At 44.9% G+C, this 13,320-nt stretch overlaps 1 protein-coding gene across 7 annotated transcripts in view; it reads left to right on the top strand.

Annotated features, from left to right (window-relative positions):
- The window catches only part of LOC121345790 (excitatory amino acid transporter 4-like), a 39,437-nt gene extending 29,368 nt beyond the window's left edge, over positions 1-10,069 (top strand). For 5 of the 7 annotated variants that reach the window (XM_041423015.1, XM_041423032.1, XM_041423024.1 and 2 more), the window contains 4 exons: positions 2,049-2,282; positions 3,316-3,510; positions 3,937-4,071; positions 5,480-5,752. In XM_041423015.1, coding sequence (XP_041278949.1) covers positions 2,049-2,282; positions 3,316-3,510; positions 3,937-4,071; positions 5,480-5,678 — 763 coding nt within the window. In that variant the 3' untranslated portion in view covers positions 5,679-5,752. Of the gene's footprint in view, positions 1-2,048; positions 2,283-3,315; positions 3,511-3,936; positions 4,072-5,479; positions 5,753-7,761; positions 7,789-8,461 lie in introns of those variants that run through there. The other 2 variants (XM_041423065.1, XM_041423058.1) reach the window with 2 other exon arrangements.
- Positions 10,070-13,320: the final 3,251 nt, after the last annotated feature.

The raw sequence follows: 13,320 nt of genomic DNA, 5'->3' as shown, positions 1-13,320 counted from the left end.
CTCTACTTTGGCTCCATCAAGCTGGAGGGAAAAGTCTGGATGGGATATTTGTTCAGATTTCATTTCCTGTTCTTTTGTTTTTACCTTAGAAGTATCAGGTACACCAGGACTTGCTTTTCTTGAGGCTTCTGGAAACATCCTTGGAAGACCAGAAAGCTGGAGTGGATGATCTCTTAGCCTTACCAACAGGAATAGGGTGTGGGGCTTTCTCAGCAAAAGCTTTCCATCCAGCTGTGTTCCAGGAGTCTGACTTAGCTATGAATCACAGTAACCCTTTGCCCCTTTCCTGCTTTCAGGGTGGCAGCTGTATGCAGTAATGCAGTAGCTCTGAGAGCTGAGCTGGGTTGAGAGGATCAGCTCAAAGTTACTGCCTTTTACATCCTTCCCAGATCATGACTTCTCTGGAGCTCAGCTGCTCATTGCTTTCTGTGTAAGGTTGCCTATGACACATGGTGCAGACAAACAAGCCATTGCTGAGACAAGCCTACTCTAGAAGGCACCATTTTACCAAATATGGTTATTTTAAGCTTTTTACTCAGTTAGGGCTCAAACTTTTTTCAGGTACTGCAAAATAGGACAGATGCAGCTTTGGCAGAATACATGCAAATGTCTGACATCTGTCAGCCTGACACCCTCTCCCATTTTAGATCATTCCAGCTTCCTTTCCTTGGTCTTATAAGTCACAGTGTTGTATCTGAAAGCAAAGTCCCAAGCACAGAAGAACAGGCCTTACAGAAAAAGGCACAAAGGGGAAGAATATCCCTGAACTCACCGGAGATGTTGGGAAGCCCCACACCCCCCTTTTACTCCATGGATCTTTTACTCCATGTCTGAGCCAGAATTTGGGGCTTTTCTTTCCTAAGAACAGGTAAGACTTGCCTGGAGGCACAGAAGCGAGAGCATGAGCACCGTGGAACAAGTAGACATGCACACTACTCCAGAGACCTTCAACACCCCTCCTTAAACGTCCCTTTAGATGAAGGAAGGCAGGGTGTTTATGTATAGAACATTGGTTACACCTGGGACACTGTCTGTGCATGCCTCCTGGTAGCCACAATCTGCAAACCATCTCCCAGAAGCTTGTTTTTCCTGGGGAGATCTGATCACTGGTTGCAGCCAAGGATGTGTTCTAACAGGAATGTCAGAGGAAATGAAATATTTATTAAATCCTTTCCTGAAACTTTTCCAAACCTCCCAGGCTAAGCTGGAGTTTGGCATGTGGAACTCTGAGCCTTGTGCATGAGGTGCATGTGAGCTCTTGAGCTGCAGAGTCCCAGCCCTGAGAGATGTGGCCATGGAGCTGAAATTTTCTTTGGTCTGATTATTATATTAGTGCCCATTATTCTCTCCATATCTTACTTATATCTTCATTTCTGTGGATCCTCAGTGCTGCTTGTCAGCTGCATTGTCATGGATGGGGGGACAAAGACATGAGGAATGGAAAAGATAGTGGGATACCTCAAAATGGGGTTTTATATGAGCCATGGCTGCTTTCACAGGTGTTGGTGGGTCCAGGCCTTGTTGGACCAGATCTGGAATCCCTAGATGTTCATAATCCCTAAATGTGAGCATCTGAAGATAGCAAGGCTGATATCCCAGAGCCTATAGGATACTCTTGCTTTTACTCCCTGATTCCCTGTTTCTCCTGTACTTTCCTGTGCCTCTCAGGAGAAAAAAAATACTGTCAGCCCAAGCTCTGTTAGGAAAGGAAGGGACTCTGAAGGTTTCTCTATATAACCTTCCTCATCAATTCTAGAGTGTTGTAGAAATGTAGAAAACCCAAAAAGAGGAGGAAACGGCCCATGCTGTGTGTAAAGCAGAGTGCTGAGGTCTCCAGGCATGCACCAAGAGCTGATTTTTGACCATGGGATGAACAAGTCCCAGCTCTCTCCAGGTTTCTAGAAATCAGCAGTGTAATCCAGTGATTAGGCTCAGTGAGTACTTATGGTATGCTGGTTTATTGGGGATTTATCCAGACAGCATGTGTTAAAGCTGAGGTGAAAGTATGGGAGCCAGTCCTGACCATCAGCTTTGTGTTTCTGTCACAGGTATGCTCCAGTTGGGATCATGTTTTTGATTGCGGGCAAAATCCTGGAGATGGATGACCTAGCAGTGATGGGAGGCCAGCTGGGGATGTACACGCTCACCGTCATTGTCGGACTCCTCATTCACGCCCTTTGCATCCTGCCTCTGCTCTACTTCATTGTCACGCACCGAAACCCCTGGGTGTTCATTGCAGGGCTCCTGCAGGCTCTCATCACAGCCCTGGGCACCTCCTCCAGGTATGATGGCTGTGCAGGAGGGGGGTCTGGGCTGATACTATGTAGATAATACATCTCAGCACTCTATTGCTCTCAATGCAGCACTGTGGTCTCACAGTTTCTAGCACTAACAGCTTTTTGCAGTGAACCAGCCAAACTCATTTGGGAGTGGGAAGGTTCCCACTGCCCTGCTCAGGAGCCGTATACTCACAGGACCAGCTCTGACCATCAGTGAATGGCCCACATTCCTCCTGACCAAACATGAGGGTGACTTTGCTTACCACTGAAATGCTGAGCTCAGGACAAATATCCTGCTGAATCACAGCATTATTTCACATGCACATACTTCTCACATGTACTTGCACACATTTCACATCCCAGGCACACAGACTGTATGCAGCTGTCATTAAACTTCCCAGAGACCTGGGCAAAGCATCAACACCAGTATGTTCAATGACTCACACTGCCATGTTGCACAGCCAAAGCAAGGGATGGTAGGTAACTGTTGTTTCACTAAGCGCTGTTTCTTTTTACATTGGTGTCCTGGCAAGCACATAGCAGGCTCTTCTACATACATTCTCATACCAAAACACACAGCATTTTTCCTGCTTATGTTCTCTTTCAGAAACAGTTCTTTGCTTTCTCTGCAAGATATATTCTCAAACATGTATCATTCTTGTCTAATGGGCTGAGAGGGAAGAGAAAGGGCTCAAGTTTTTTTTAATAGCAGAAAAGGAGTTCTGTTCTTGAGACTCTGCCCTATGTACCCTGAATCCTCCTTCTTTTGGTGTTATACCAGCATCATCAGCTTCAGGGTTAAACAGCCCCTGTCCCAGCCCCCTGAGAAAAGCCATGTCAGAATGTGTAACTGCAGCATGCATCATATCTGAGGAAGCCTTGCTTAGACTGTCCTTTCTTCTAGCAGTTTCTGGCCTCTGGCTCACATGGCAGGGTGAAAAAGCAGGCAGGTAAGGTCATAAACCAGGCAGAGGCTTAATCCTTCTTCCAAAGTCGGCATACATGCAATTCATGTGGATTTGTAAATTCCTTACAGCTCAGCGACTCTACCCATAACCTTCAGGTGCCTGGAAGAAAACAATGGTGTGGACAGGCGCATCACAAGGTTTGTGCTGCCTGTGGGAGCCACAATTAACATGGACGGCACTGCTCTGTACGAGGCCCTTGCAGCCATCTTCATTGCACAAGTCAACAACTATGAACTTGACTTTGGGCAAATCATCACAATAAGGTGACTTTTGAAAGAGTTTTGGGACTACAGAAAGGGCTTCCATTTTGTTGGCTTATCTGAGGTGTGATCAGGTTCCTCTTTTGCTCGGAAGAGACAATAAGGGGGAAAAATGTATGGGAAAAGAAGGGTTGTACTATAAATCTAGGTGTCAAAGCACATGTGGACACCATGTCTTTGAGGCTCTGCTTGAGCCTTCTTGCATGTCCAGGTCTTAGGAAAAGCTGTGGTGTGCAGTCTTTTATGAGTGTCTGGCAGGGGCAGCCTTGGCATTGTTTTGATGTCCCATGTGTCACTGTCTTTCTTGGTGACCAGGGCAGAAAGGCTGCCAAGACAATGATGAGTTTGAGCTACTTCCTGACATTTCTGCAAATGCAACCAGCTCTTTTCTTCCCTTTGCTGATTGCTCTGCTTTCCCATTCTCTCTAGCATCACTGCCACGGCAGCCAGCATCGGAGCCGCCGGTATTCCCCAGGCAGGACTGGTGACAATGGTTATAGTGCTGACTTCCGTGGGGCTGCCTACTGAAGACATTACACTGATCATCGCTGTGGACTGGTTTCTGTAAGTCCCTTGCCCAGCGGGCATGCACTTCTGCGCATTCCTGCCCGTGTTTACAGACCTCATCTGTACTCCTGATGTCTCTGCTAAAAGCACACTCACTAACCTGTACTATTAAGCTTAAAACACACCTGTATGCCCTGAGACCTTTGCACAGTAGCCCTCTCTGTCCACGCTGGAGTTTTTGCCATGTGCTTCAGTGACTCAAGGCATCAGAGGTCACTTGCTGATCAGCCTAGTGACCAAACAGAATGTCCTCCATTTGCTTTATTTAAAATGCATCCAGAAATTATTTGCAGAGTCATAGGGAAAAGCTGTGCCAATAATAAGCAAATCCACACTACAGAAGGATAGTTCTGGGCTACCAAACACTGAAAGAGGGATGAGACTGGGCTGCACAAAGTTGAAGAGTGTTTACATGTGTGCAGCTAGTCAGCCACACTGCTACATTTCAGTTTTCTTTCCCTTTTAAATAAAATCACTTGAGACGAGTGATTTTATAGGGGTACTCTTAGGAACCATATTGAAGAATGGGACTGTGCACAGTCCCACCTCTTTGTCTTCTCAAACACCAAAATCCTGACAGATGGATACACTGTCAGTGTTCTCCTCTGCTCTTCTGTATCTTGTATTGTTGGTTTGTAGCCAAAGCAGCCAAACTCTGCTCCCAGCCATGGCTGACCAGTTGGAAACAGTTTTGTGGAAAACCTTCACTTCTGTGGATTGTACATAAGAACACACTTGGCTGGGTAGAGCCCTACCTCCTAATAAGCCAGGTTACTTCTTGTGCTTACTCAGAGTAGATTATTTCAGTCAGGCTCTGCTGTTACTACTGAAGGATCTGATGGGATGCTGGACTGGTGACAGCTTCAGCAGCTCTGACATACTGTTGTGGTTGTGGAGAATGTCTCGTTGCAAAGGGTCTTTTAGATGTGCTATTTTGCACCAAAAATCTGGTGCCTTGTCTTACCGCATGCTGTCCATGCAGAGGAAATCTGCATCCACAGCAGTGCTGTCACAGGATTGCACCAGAATTTCAGCACTTTTTTTAAAACCAAATGCAACTTAAATGAAACAGATGTGTTGAGGCCATCTGAATCGACAGCAAGGCTTTTGGAAAAGACAGTGTCCGTGTATAAACACAACCTCTGTCTTAATTTGTGTCAAATCCAAAATTTTTCAGTAATAAATTGGGAATGCAGTAAAACAGGAATGAATGTAAAGCTTGAGCTCAAGGATGTCAATCAAGGAAGTATCTCTGGGAGTAATTTTCCTGTCAGTGTTGAAGTATCCATTATTAGAATGACTTAGAAAGTAGAAGAAATTTCACTGATGATGTTTCTTGAAATAATCTTCATCCCGTTAGTTGCTACTATGAAACTCTATTTTGTTTTTCTCTCTGATTTTTCAGGGACCGCCTTAGAACAACTACAAACGTCCTGGGGGATTCTCTGGGGGCTGGCATTGTGGAGCATCTCTCCCGGCACGAGCTGGATGCGCAAGACTGCGAACTTGGTAATTCTGGGATACAGGACAAAGAACAGCTCTCCCACCTGGTGTGCCCACAGAATGACACCCACAGGCACTCCAGGAGGGAGACAGCACTGTGAAATCGGGCAGCAGAGTGCAGATTAATGCTGTAAAAAGCGAAACAGAAGTCCAGAGTGGAGGACAGAGAAAGATCCATTGTGCAAGATGCTCACTTTTCTATCACCTCTGCCACATGCAGTCTTCCCTAATCCTGTTGCTCCCTTATTTCTCTCTGACTGTCATTAAAGAGGAGAAAATTAAAGTGCAAAGAAAGCCTGATTTAGTCATTCTTATGAGGCCCAATAGTTAGACCTGAATAAGGAAGACCTAGTAAAGGAGCTGGACTCGGAGCTCCTTTATTTCTGAACTAAGTAGCCAGGTGAGTTGGGAACACCACAATCTGTGGACCGGCACCAAAATGTTGCTGTAATTCTGTCCTGCAAGATACACTGCAAAGTCTTCACTTGGTTAGTACATTCACCCAAACAAGCTTTTAGCATTTACCTCCTTGCTCACAATCCTGGTGTTTGCACAGATATGCACTTGATGCTTCCCGAGAACTCCACTGGCAACCTGTTTTGTTGCAGATACTAGAGTCACCCACTTCCTGAAGGAATGTGGGATCATACAGCAGGACAGCTGGCTGGTAGCACCAATAGGGATCAATAGGCTTCTCATTAGTGGAAGATCCTAAAGGATTGTGAAAGAAGCAAACAGTTAAAAAAATCATTATATCCATTATTCAGTCTTGAAATAGCTCTCCCCTCTACCAAGCTCTGCCAAAACCCAGTTAACTTAATTTCTCTTTAGCAGGCTCTTCTCATCCTGCTGAAACCAGGAGGGGAAACACAAAGTTTAAGAACAATTTGCCCATCTGAGCAGCTGGTGGTACATCCATGCCAGGAATGACTCCCTTACATGCAAGATTTGCTCAGAAAACAGTTTCACTCTGCATCACAGGATTCCTAAGGAAATTATTCCTGTGCTCATCTCTGCCTATTTTCAGAAGTGACTTCCCCTCAGTCATGTTGCTCTAGAATGTGCTTTCAAACACCTCTGTCTTTTTACAGATCCTTATCTTTTATAGGCAGAGACAAATCACTTCTTAGAGCTTGCACAGGTTGCCCAAATCCCAGACTTAAAAATTCAGGATATATTTTTCGATTCCTACCAAATGGAATTCAGCTTCTGTTTAACACACTTGGGCATAAGCCCAAATTACATCCATAACATCTCAGAGTCTAAAGATAGAAGTAGGGACCTGCTTCATCCATGCTCTCTCCACCTTCCCTGGCATGGCCAGGAATACAGCCGGCATCTCTCACACTAGGACTTGTTCCATAACATCCAGGTCCATGAACATCCAGAAAAAGGAATGTCTATAACTTAACCAGGAAGATGTTAAGGATCCACAGTGCTGGGGCTGCTGTATTGTAGCTGTCCTGCTTTTAACAATGGCTAAGAGCAGGAATAGCAGTGAGCAGCCTCCTGACCCATCAAGGTACTGTCTAAACTGGCCAGTTTCACTTGAGATCTGCTCATTATTCCCAACCCACTATGTCATTTACACCCCTCTACCCTGGCTTTACACATTGATGCTTTTTATATCCCTAGCCATAACCATACACTCAGAGGTGCACATCATGGAAGGAACACCTCAGAGGCATTGCTGGAGTCAACTTTGCCAATCACAACTGCACACCTCTCCATGCTGCCATCACCAGCACTAACAAAGTTTCCTCAAACACATTTCTTGAAATGTTGAAGGCCAGATCATGAGGCTCTTTTTAGTCGTTCAGAAACTGCAGGGTTATACATTGGTGCTGCTACATTCCACATCCTGAAGTCAGAGTGTTCTATTTTTATGGGCTGGACAATTATTTGGAACCTGAGATTAATGCACAAATGCATCTCTTTCATGTAAGACTAGTAGCAGAACAGGGTAACTAGAAGTGTGTGGTAGTTCTGTTTAACAGTGGCTAGCTCCAGACTGTAAGGCAGCAAGTTGTTTGCTGACTGTGGAAGGCAGGTTGCTTATTTTGACAAGAGATCTACTCCAGCAGGAGACAAGTGAGCTGGACAAAAAATTATTATCCTTCTCTTTGTAGCACTTTTTTAATCTTGTTTGAATACTTTTATAATGTCTGCTCTTCTCCTTTCTAGACTAAACAGATCCCGTATATATCACAGGTAATAATAATTCATGTTCCTCTCCTCTGGACATTCTCCTTGCTGTTCCACATCTTTCTTGAAGTGGAATGACTAAAATTTGACACAACAATCCAACTAAAGATCTATTATTACTGAGCGCTGAGGAAATAATATTTCCTGTACATTAAGATTTAGACCTTGGACTTATGTTACCATGGTTGTTAGCAGGCTATGCATCAGCTGATCAGGATAACTTCCCCTGATGCATACATACAGCAAACTCAAGTCTGTTCATCTTATCCTAACCCCTAGCAAGGTTAGACTCTTACTTTGATGAGATGGCTCTATCTGAGGACTGGATCTTAATCAAAGAGTTTTCAGATACACTGCATCAGCTTGTATCTATAGTGAGCTAAGACAGCACTAGCTTATCAATAACACTGCTCAGCTGATGAGTCTAAACCTTCATAAAGAACAGACCTGCTTATAAAACCCAATGAAGTGCTTTATTTTTTAACAACAGCATGATAGCATTGACCCTAGTCCAGAGGTAATACATGATAATTCTCACATCATATTAAACAGGACTGCTGCCTATCAAGCAATTTCCCAGCTTGTGTTTGTGCAGTTGATTATTACTACTGAAGTACAGTAATTTTAAGATGTCCATATTGAACTGCTTCTTGGTTTTCTTTTTTTTTTTTTTTTTCAGACTACTTGTCCAACTTTTCAAGAAAACATTGAATTCTAATCCTGAAGTGACTTCCTGTATAAAAAGGGCAAACTGAAGGATGAATCAGAAGATTATTGGATTGGATTCTAGCTCAAATGGGAATGATTTCTGGGAAGTCCTATGGCTTGGGTTACACAGACTAGACAGTCACAAGGGTCCCTTCTGGCTTTATAATATATGCACGTGCTTTCTGGCTTAGAGATATCGCAAAGGGTCTTTCCAACCCAATCATTTCTAAAAGCTATCTGAAAGGATTCTAATGGTACTTTAATAAAACTCAGCAGGAGTCCAATCTGTTTTCAGTTCCTGTTAGCAGACATGTACACATATCACAAAAGGGACTCTCCATACCACATTGCATCCACATGTTCACATGTTCCCACAAAGCAGTATGCACCAAGCCTTGCCATTTGTGATTTTCTGCTTTCCACACAAGATTAACAGAGCACAAACAAGTAGATGCCTCATTTTCCAACAAAGCAAACCAGTATTCCTTTGGGAATTTCAGAATTCAGTTTATAGCTTTTAGCTCTGGTGTTTACCCATGTTGTTAACCAGATTATGATTGGGATTATCTGTTTACAATACCTGAACATCAAAATATTGTCAGAAATTTGCATATGCTTACATATATATCCATACATATATATGACAGAGGTGCATATGTGGAAGCATATGTATACATAGAGTCAATTTTTTTGTTACTAATCCAAGAAGGAAAGCAAATATTACAGTCTCACTATGTGTAAAGCTTTTTATTTTATTTTGGTGTCCACCTTGATTTACTCATTTAACCCGGTACTTAAAAAAAAACAAACCCGAGGCTGTTCTACTTCATTCCAGAAATGAGTCTTTCAAAGCCAGATTTCGCAGAAAGGAGCTCAATGCATGCCAATTTAGACTTATACCTTCTGGTGATGAAATGAGAACTTCTCAATGTATAGAAAAAACTCTCCACTGTGTCCTTGTCTGTACACATCCCAAAGATCCCCATCCACACTGCATCAGTCTTGGCAAAGGCCAAGATTTCAGAGTTCAGTCAATAACACTAAAGTACTTGTACTTCTTCCAAATCCAATGCTGACCTTGTACTAACTCAGCCTTCAAAACTGGATAATTGAAAGGGTTTTTATAATTTTATCCACTGTCTTTTAAAATTACCAGATATTTGTAAGCTTATGCAGTCTTTACTGCAGTCCTGCTGCTTCTACTTGCAGAAACTTTCTAAGTTGCTCCTATCTGCAAACAGATCTCTTCCTAATGGTTACAGATGGGATGAAACAGAGAGCTATGTCAATGTTAAATACACAAGTAGCTCTTGGATAAGGACATACCTCTTCAATACTAATTTGAAGAGAGAAAATCCAGGAAGAATATGGATTTTCAGTTAGGCCACATGTCACTGTATGTATGTTGCACATTGTTCCAGGCATCAGAGCTGCCCATGAAAGCTGACCTGAAATTGTATGTTTTTCTGCTCTGCCCAAAGAAGAACTGGAAATCAGTACTGTACAGTGTGTTCATGGCATTTGTGCAATTTAACTGTTAATTCCTGAGGGCTTTTTCTTCATGCTATTATTTTCAGTCAATACAGATAGTTTCCATATTTGAAAAATAAAGGGATTTTTTTCCAAAATACTTCTCCATGATTTTTTTTTTCTATTATTTTTCCTCAGTACTTTGGAATTGACCTTCCAAAGGTCAGAGACATGACTTTTCGCATGATGTATTATACTTTCTTATCTCCTGTGGCGGTGGAGGCTTTGAATTTTATTTGTTTAAGAAATTGTTTAAAATGTAATGTTTTTTTCCTATTCACCCCCTGTTCAGCTTTCCTAATAGTCTCTCCCTAAAGTTGTTTACCATCTGTCTTCCCGCCTTTCCCAGTTCTGGATCCTTCCCCGTCCATCCTCCAAACCCTGCCCCTGCAGCTTGTCTGTCATTATTTGCTTCACCCATTTATCTAGAAGCTTCATTGTCAATTATTTCCCTCATTGTTATGCACTCTTCCTTTCCTATTTCCTATTGGTTTTATGTTTACGTTTATCCCCCCCATACCCCTCCTGTCTAGCCCTTGATTTGTTGTTAGGCTGTCTCCTCCCAGAAGACAGCTCCCCCTCCTTAAAAGCTGCCGTTATTCTCTGTTTCGTGCCCTTTTGCCTCTGCCTCCCCTTCAAACTGCGACACTGCAGCACGTGTGCCACTCCCATCATGGGGAAGAATAAAGCCAGTTTGGAAACACAACCAAGGGGTCCTTCCTTCTTACTTTACCTTGATCCTTTGATGTGGGTCCACACTTCTGTCGGTAGGGGACCTCAGCTTGTGGCCAAACTGCTACCCTCTGCCTGCCGGTGGCTGAGGCGGGGAGCGGCCGCTCCTGACGCGTGCCGAGGGGAAAGGGGGTCGGAGCTCGCTGGCGACCGGCGCTACCCCTCCTCCCGATGCCGAAGGGAAAGGGGATCGGAGCTCGCTGGTGACCAGCGCTACCCCCTCCTCCCACAACCGGGGCACGGCGTCAGTCTCCATGTGCCTACCTCATGGGTCAAATACCAATCTCAGATTTTGACAAGGCCTTTCCCTAAAGCTTCTTCTTTGATGCCATCTTTGCCATATGTCCATAAACTGACAAAGATACATGAGGTTTGCTTCATCTGCACCAGACAGCACATAGGCACATACTTCCATCTGGAAAATCCACCCCCAAAAAAGGTTATGTGGAAGAGGTCTCAGAAGATTAAACAATAATGGGTTTACATTACTTGCTAAGATGTTGCATTGTTGCATGTGTCCTGGTTTGACCAGGAAGTGAGTTCTCTGGGAAATTATGGACAAACCAATCAGTGGCCAGATTTGGAAATTGTCACCTGGTGTGGCCACTGGGGACCTGGATACGCCTCTGAGAACACACAGGCGTTAAAAGCAGAGCATTCCTAGAGGGACTCTCTCTTTTGAGTCTGGCGGTGAGTTGCTCTGACCTCTCCCCTGCCCAGCTGCATCTGGGTGCAGGAAGGGAGGCAGTGTGGCCTGAGGGAAGGGAGGCAAGGAAGATGGTCACCACAGCAGATTCTCTTTGAGCGGTGCCACGTGTGACACAAAAGCACAGCAGGTTCCACTGTGTTTCCTGGGGAGGCCCATGGTGCAAGAGGGAGACTCCTCTCTCCTGATGAACTGGGGGGAGCTGGTGTGAAGGATGGTATTGGACTGAGAATTGAGTGTTAGAGGGGTGGGGGAGGAGGAGTGTTTTGGAAGTTTCCATTGTGGATTGTTATGTGTGGGCTTTTTTCATTTTTTTTTCCTTGTCTTTATGTTGTAGATTAATAAAGTGTTGGTTTTTTTCCCCTCCATTCCCAAGTTGGAGCCTGCTTTGTTCTGTTTCCAGGTCACATCTCACAGCAACCATTTTGGAAATATACCTTTCATGGGGGCACTGGCACTGTGCCAGGGTCAATCCACGACAGCATGGCATCTGCCGGAAGTGAAAGCTGTTTGTGCTCCTCTTGACATCCCTTTTTCTTGTCTTCTGTTTCCTAAGGGACAGAAATCAAGCTGAATAACAGGGATGCTGGGGAAAGGGCATCCCCAGTCCCACAGCACCCAAGAAAGGCAACAGCACAGACTCAGAAGTCAGACCATAAGACAACAGCAAGTTATGAGCAGGTCCGAGGTGTGGGTCCCAAGGGAGGTTGCCCAGGGCTATTAAGGCGTCCACTTGGGGTACATGTGCAATCCAGGCCACCGGTCTGCCTCTCCAGCCTCCAGACTCCTGTGTGGTAGCAGCAGCTTGGCTGAGGGGTCTCTGAAGATCCCCAGTCAAACACCTCTGCTCAGAGCAGAAGCAATTTGTGCAGGCTGCTCAAGACTTTGTCTGATTGGATTTTTAACATCTCCAAGGATGCACATTCCACACATTGTTCTAGCACTCAATCACCCCCATTGTAAAAATGCTTCTTTGTTTAAATAGAATTTTGTCTTTCAATGTGTGCCCATTGCCTATTGTATTTTCACCAAATATCACTGCAACAAGTCTCAAGGTTCTTTTGAATCTTTAAATTTAATTTAATCTTTCGACAGGATGGAAATATGGGCTGAAAGGAACATCATGAAATTCAGTGAAAAAAAATGCAATGTCCCACACCTGGGGAGGAATAACTTCATGCACCAGGACACACAAGGGGTCAAAGTGCTGAAGAGCAGCTCTGCAGAGAAGGACCTGAGGGCTCTGCCGGTCCCTGAGTTGAACCCAAGCCACTGTTATGCCCCTGCCTGACCAGGCCTGGCGAGGTTCAGGGGCGGCAGCCTTCCCTCAGCACTGCTGAGGCCACGGCTGGTGAGCTGTGTTCAGCTGTGGGCTCCCCACTACGAGCACCCACGGACACACCATGAAGAGTCCGGAGAAGAGCAGAGATGATGGAGGGACTGGGCATCTCTCCTGAGGAAAGGCTGGGGGAGCTGGCACTGCAGCCTGCCAAAGGAAGTCTCAAGGATGTCATAAATGTAGAGCAATATCTACCTAGAGGAGGTGTGAAGACAGAGCCAGGCTCTTCTCAGTAGTGCCTGGTGACAGGACAAGAGGCAATAGGCACAAAAGAAACACGGGAGGCTCCCTCAGAATATCAGGAAGGACTTTTTTACACAGAAGCTGCCGGAGCAGTGGCACAGGGTCATTAGAAAAATTACTGAATCGCCATTCTTGGAGATATTCGGCGGTTGTCTGGGCAGCCTACTGCGGGGAACGGAGGAGGAAAAGGAAGGCTGGGCCAAATCACACTCATGCTGGCCGCGTCCCTCCCTCGGGCACCCGCCCGGCCGGGACTGGGGCTCGAACCCGCGGTCACGGG

The sequence above is a fragment of the Onychostruthus taczanowskii genome, unplaced genomic scaffold (genome assembly GCF_017590055.1).
Source record: "Onychostruthus taczanowskii isolate IOZ18803 unplaced genomic scaffold, ASM1759005v1 scaffold110, whole genome shotgun sequence".
Taxonomy (NCBI): Eukaryota; Metazoa; Chordata; class Aves; order Passeriformes; family Passeridae; genus Onychostruthus; species Onychostruthus taczanowskii.
The sequence above is the reverse complement of the archived record's forward strand: the minus strand, read 5'-3'. Positions and strand labels throughout refer to the sequence as shown.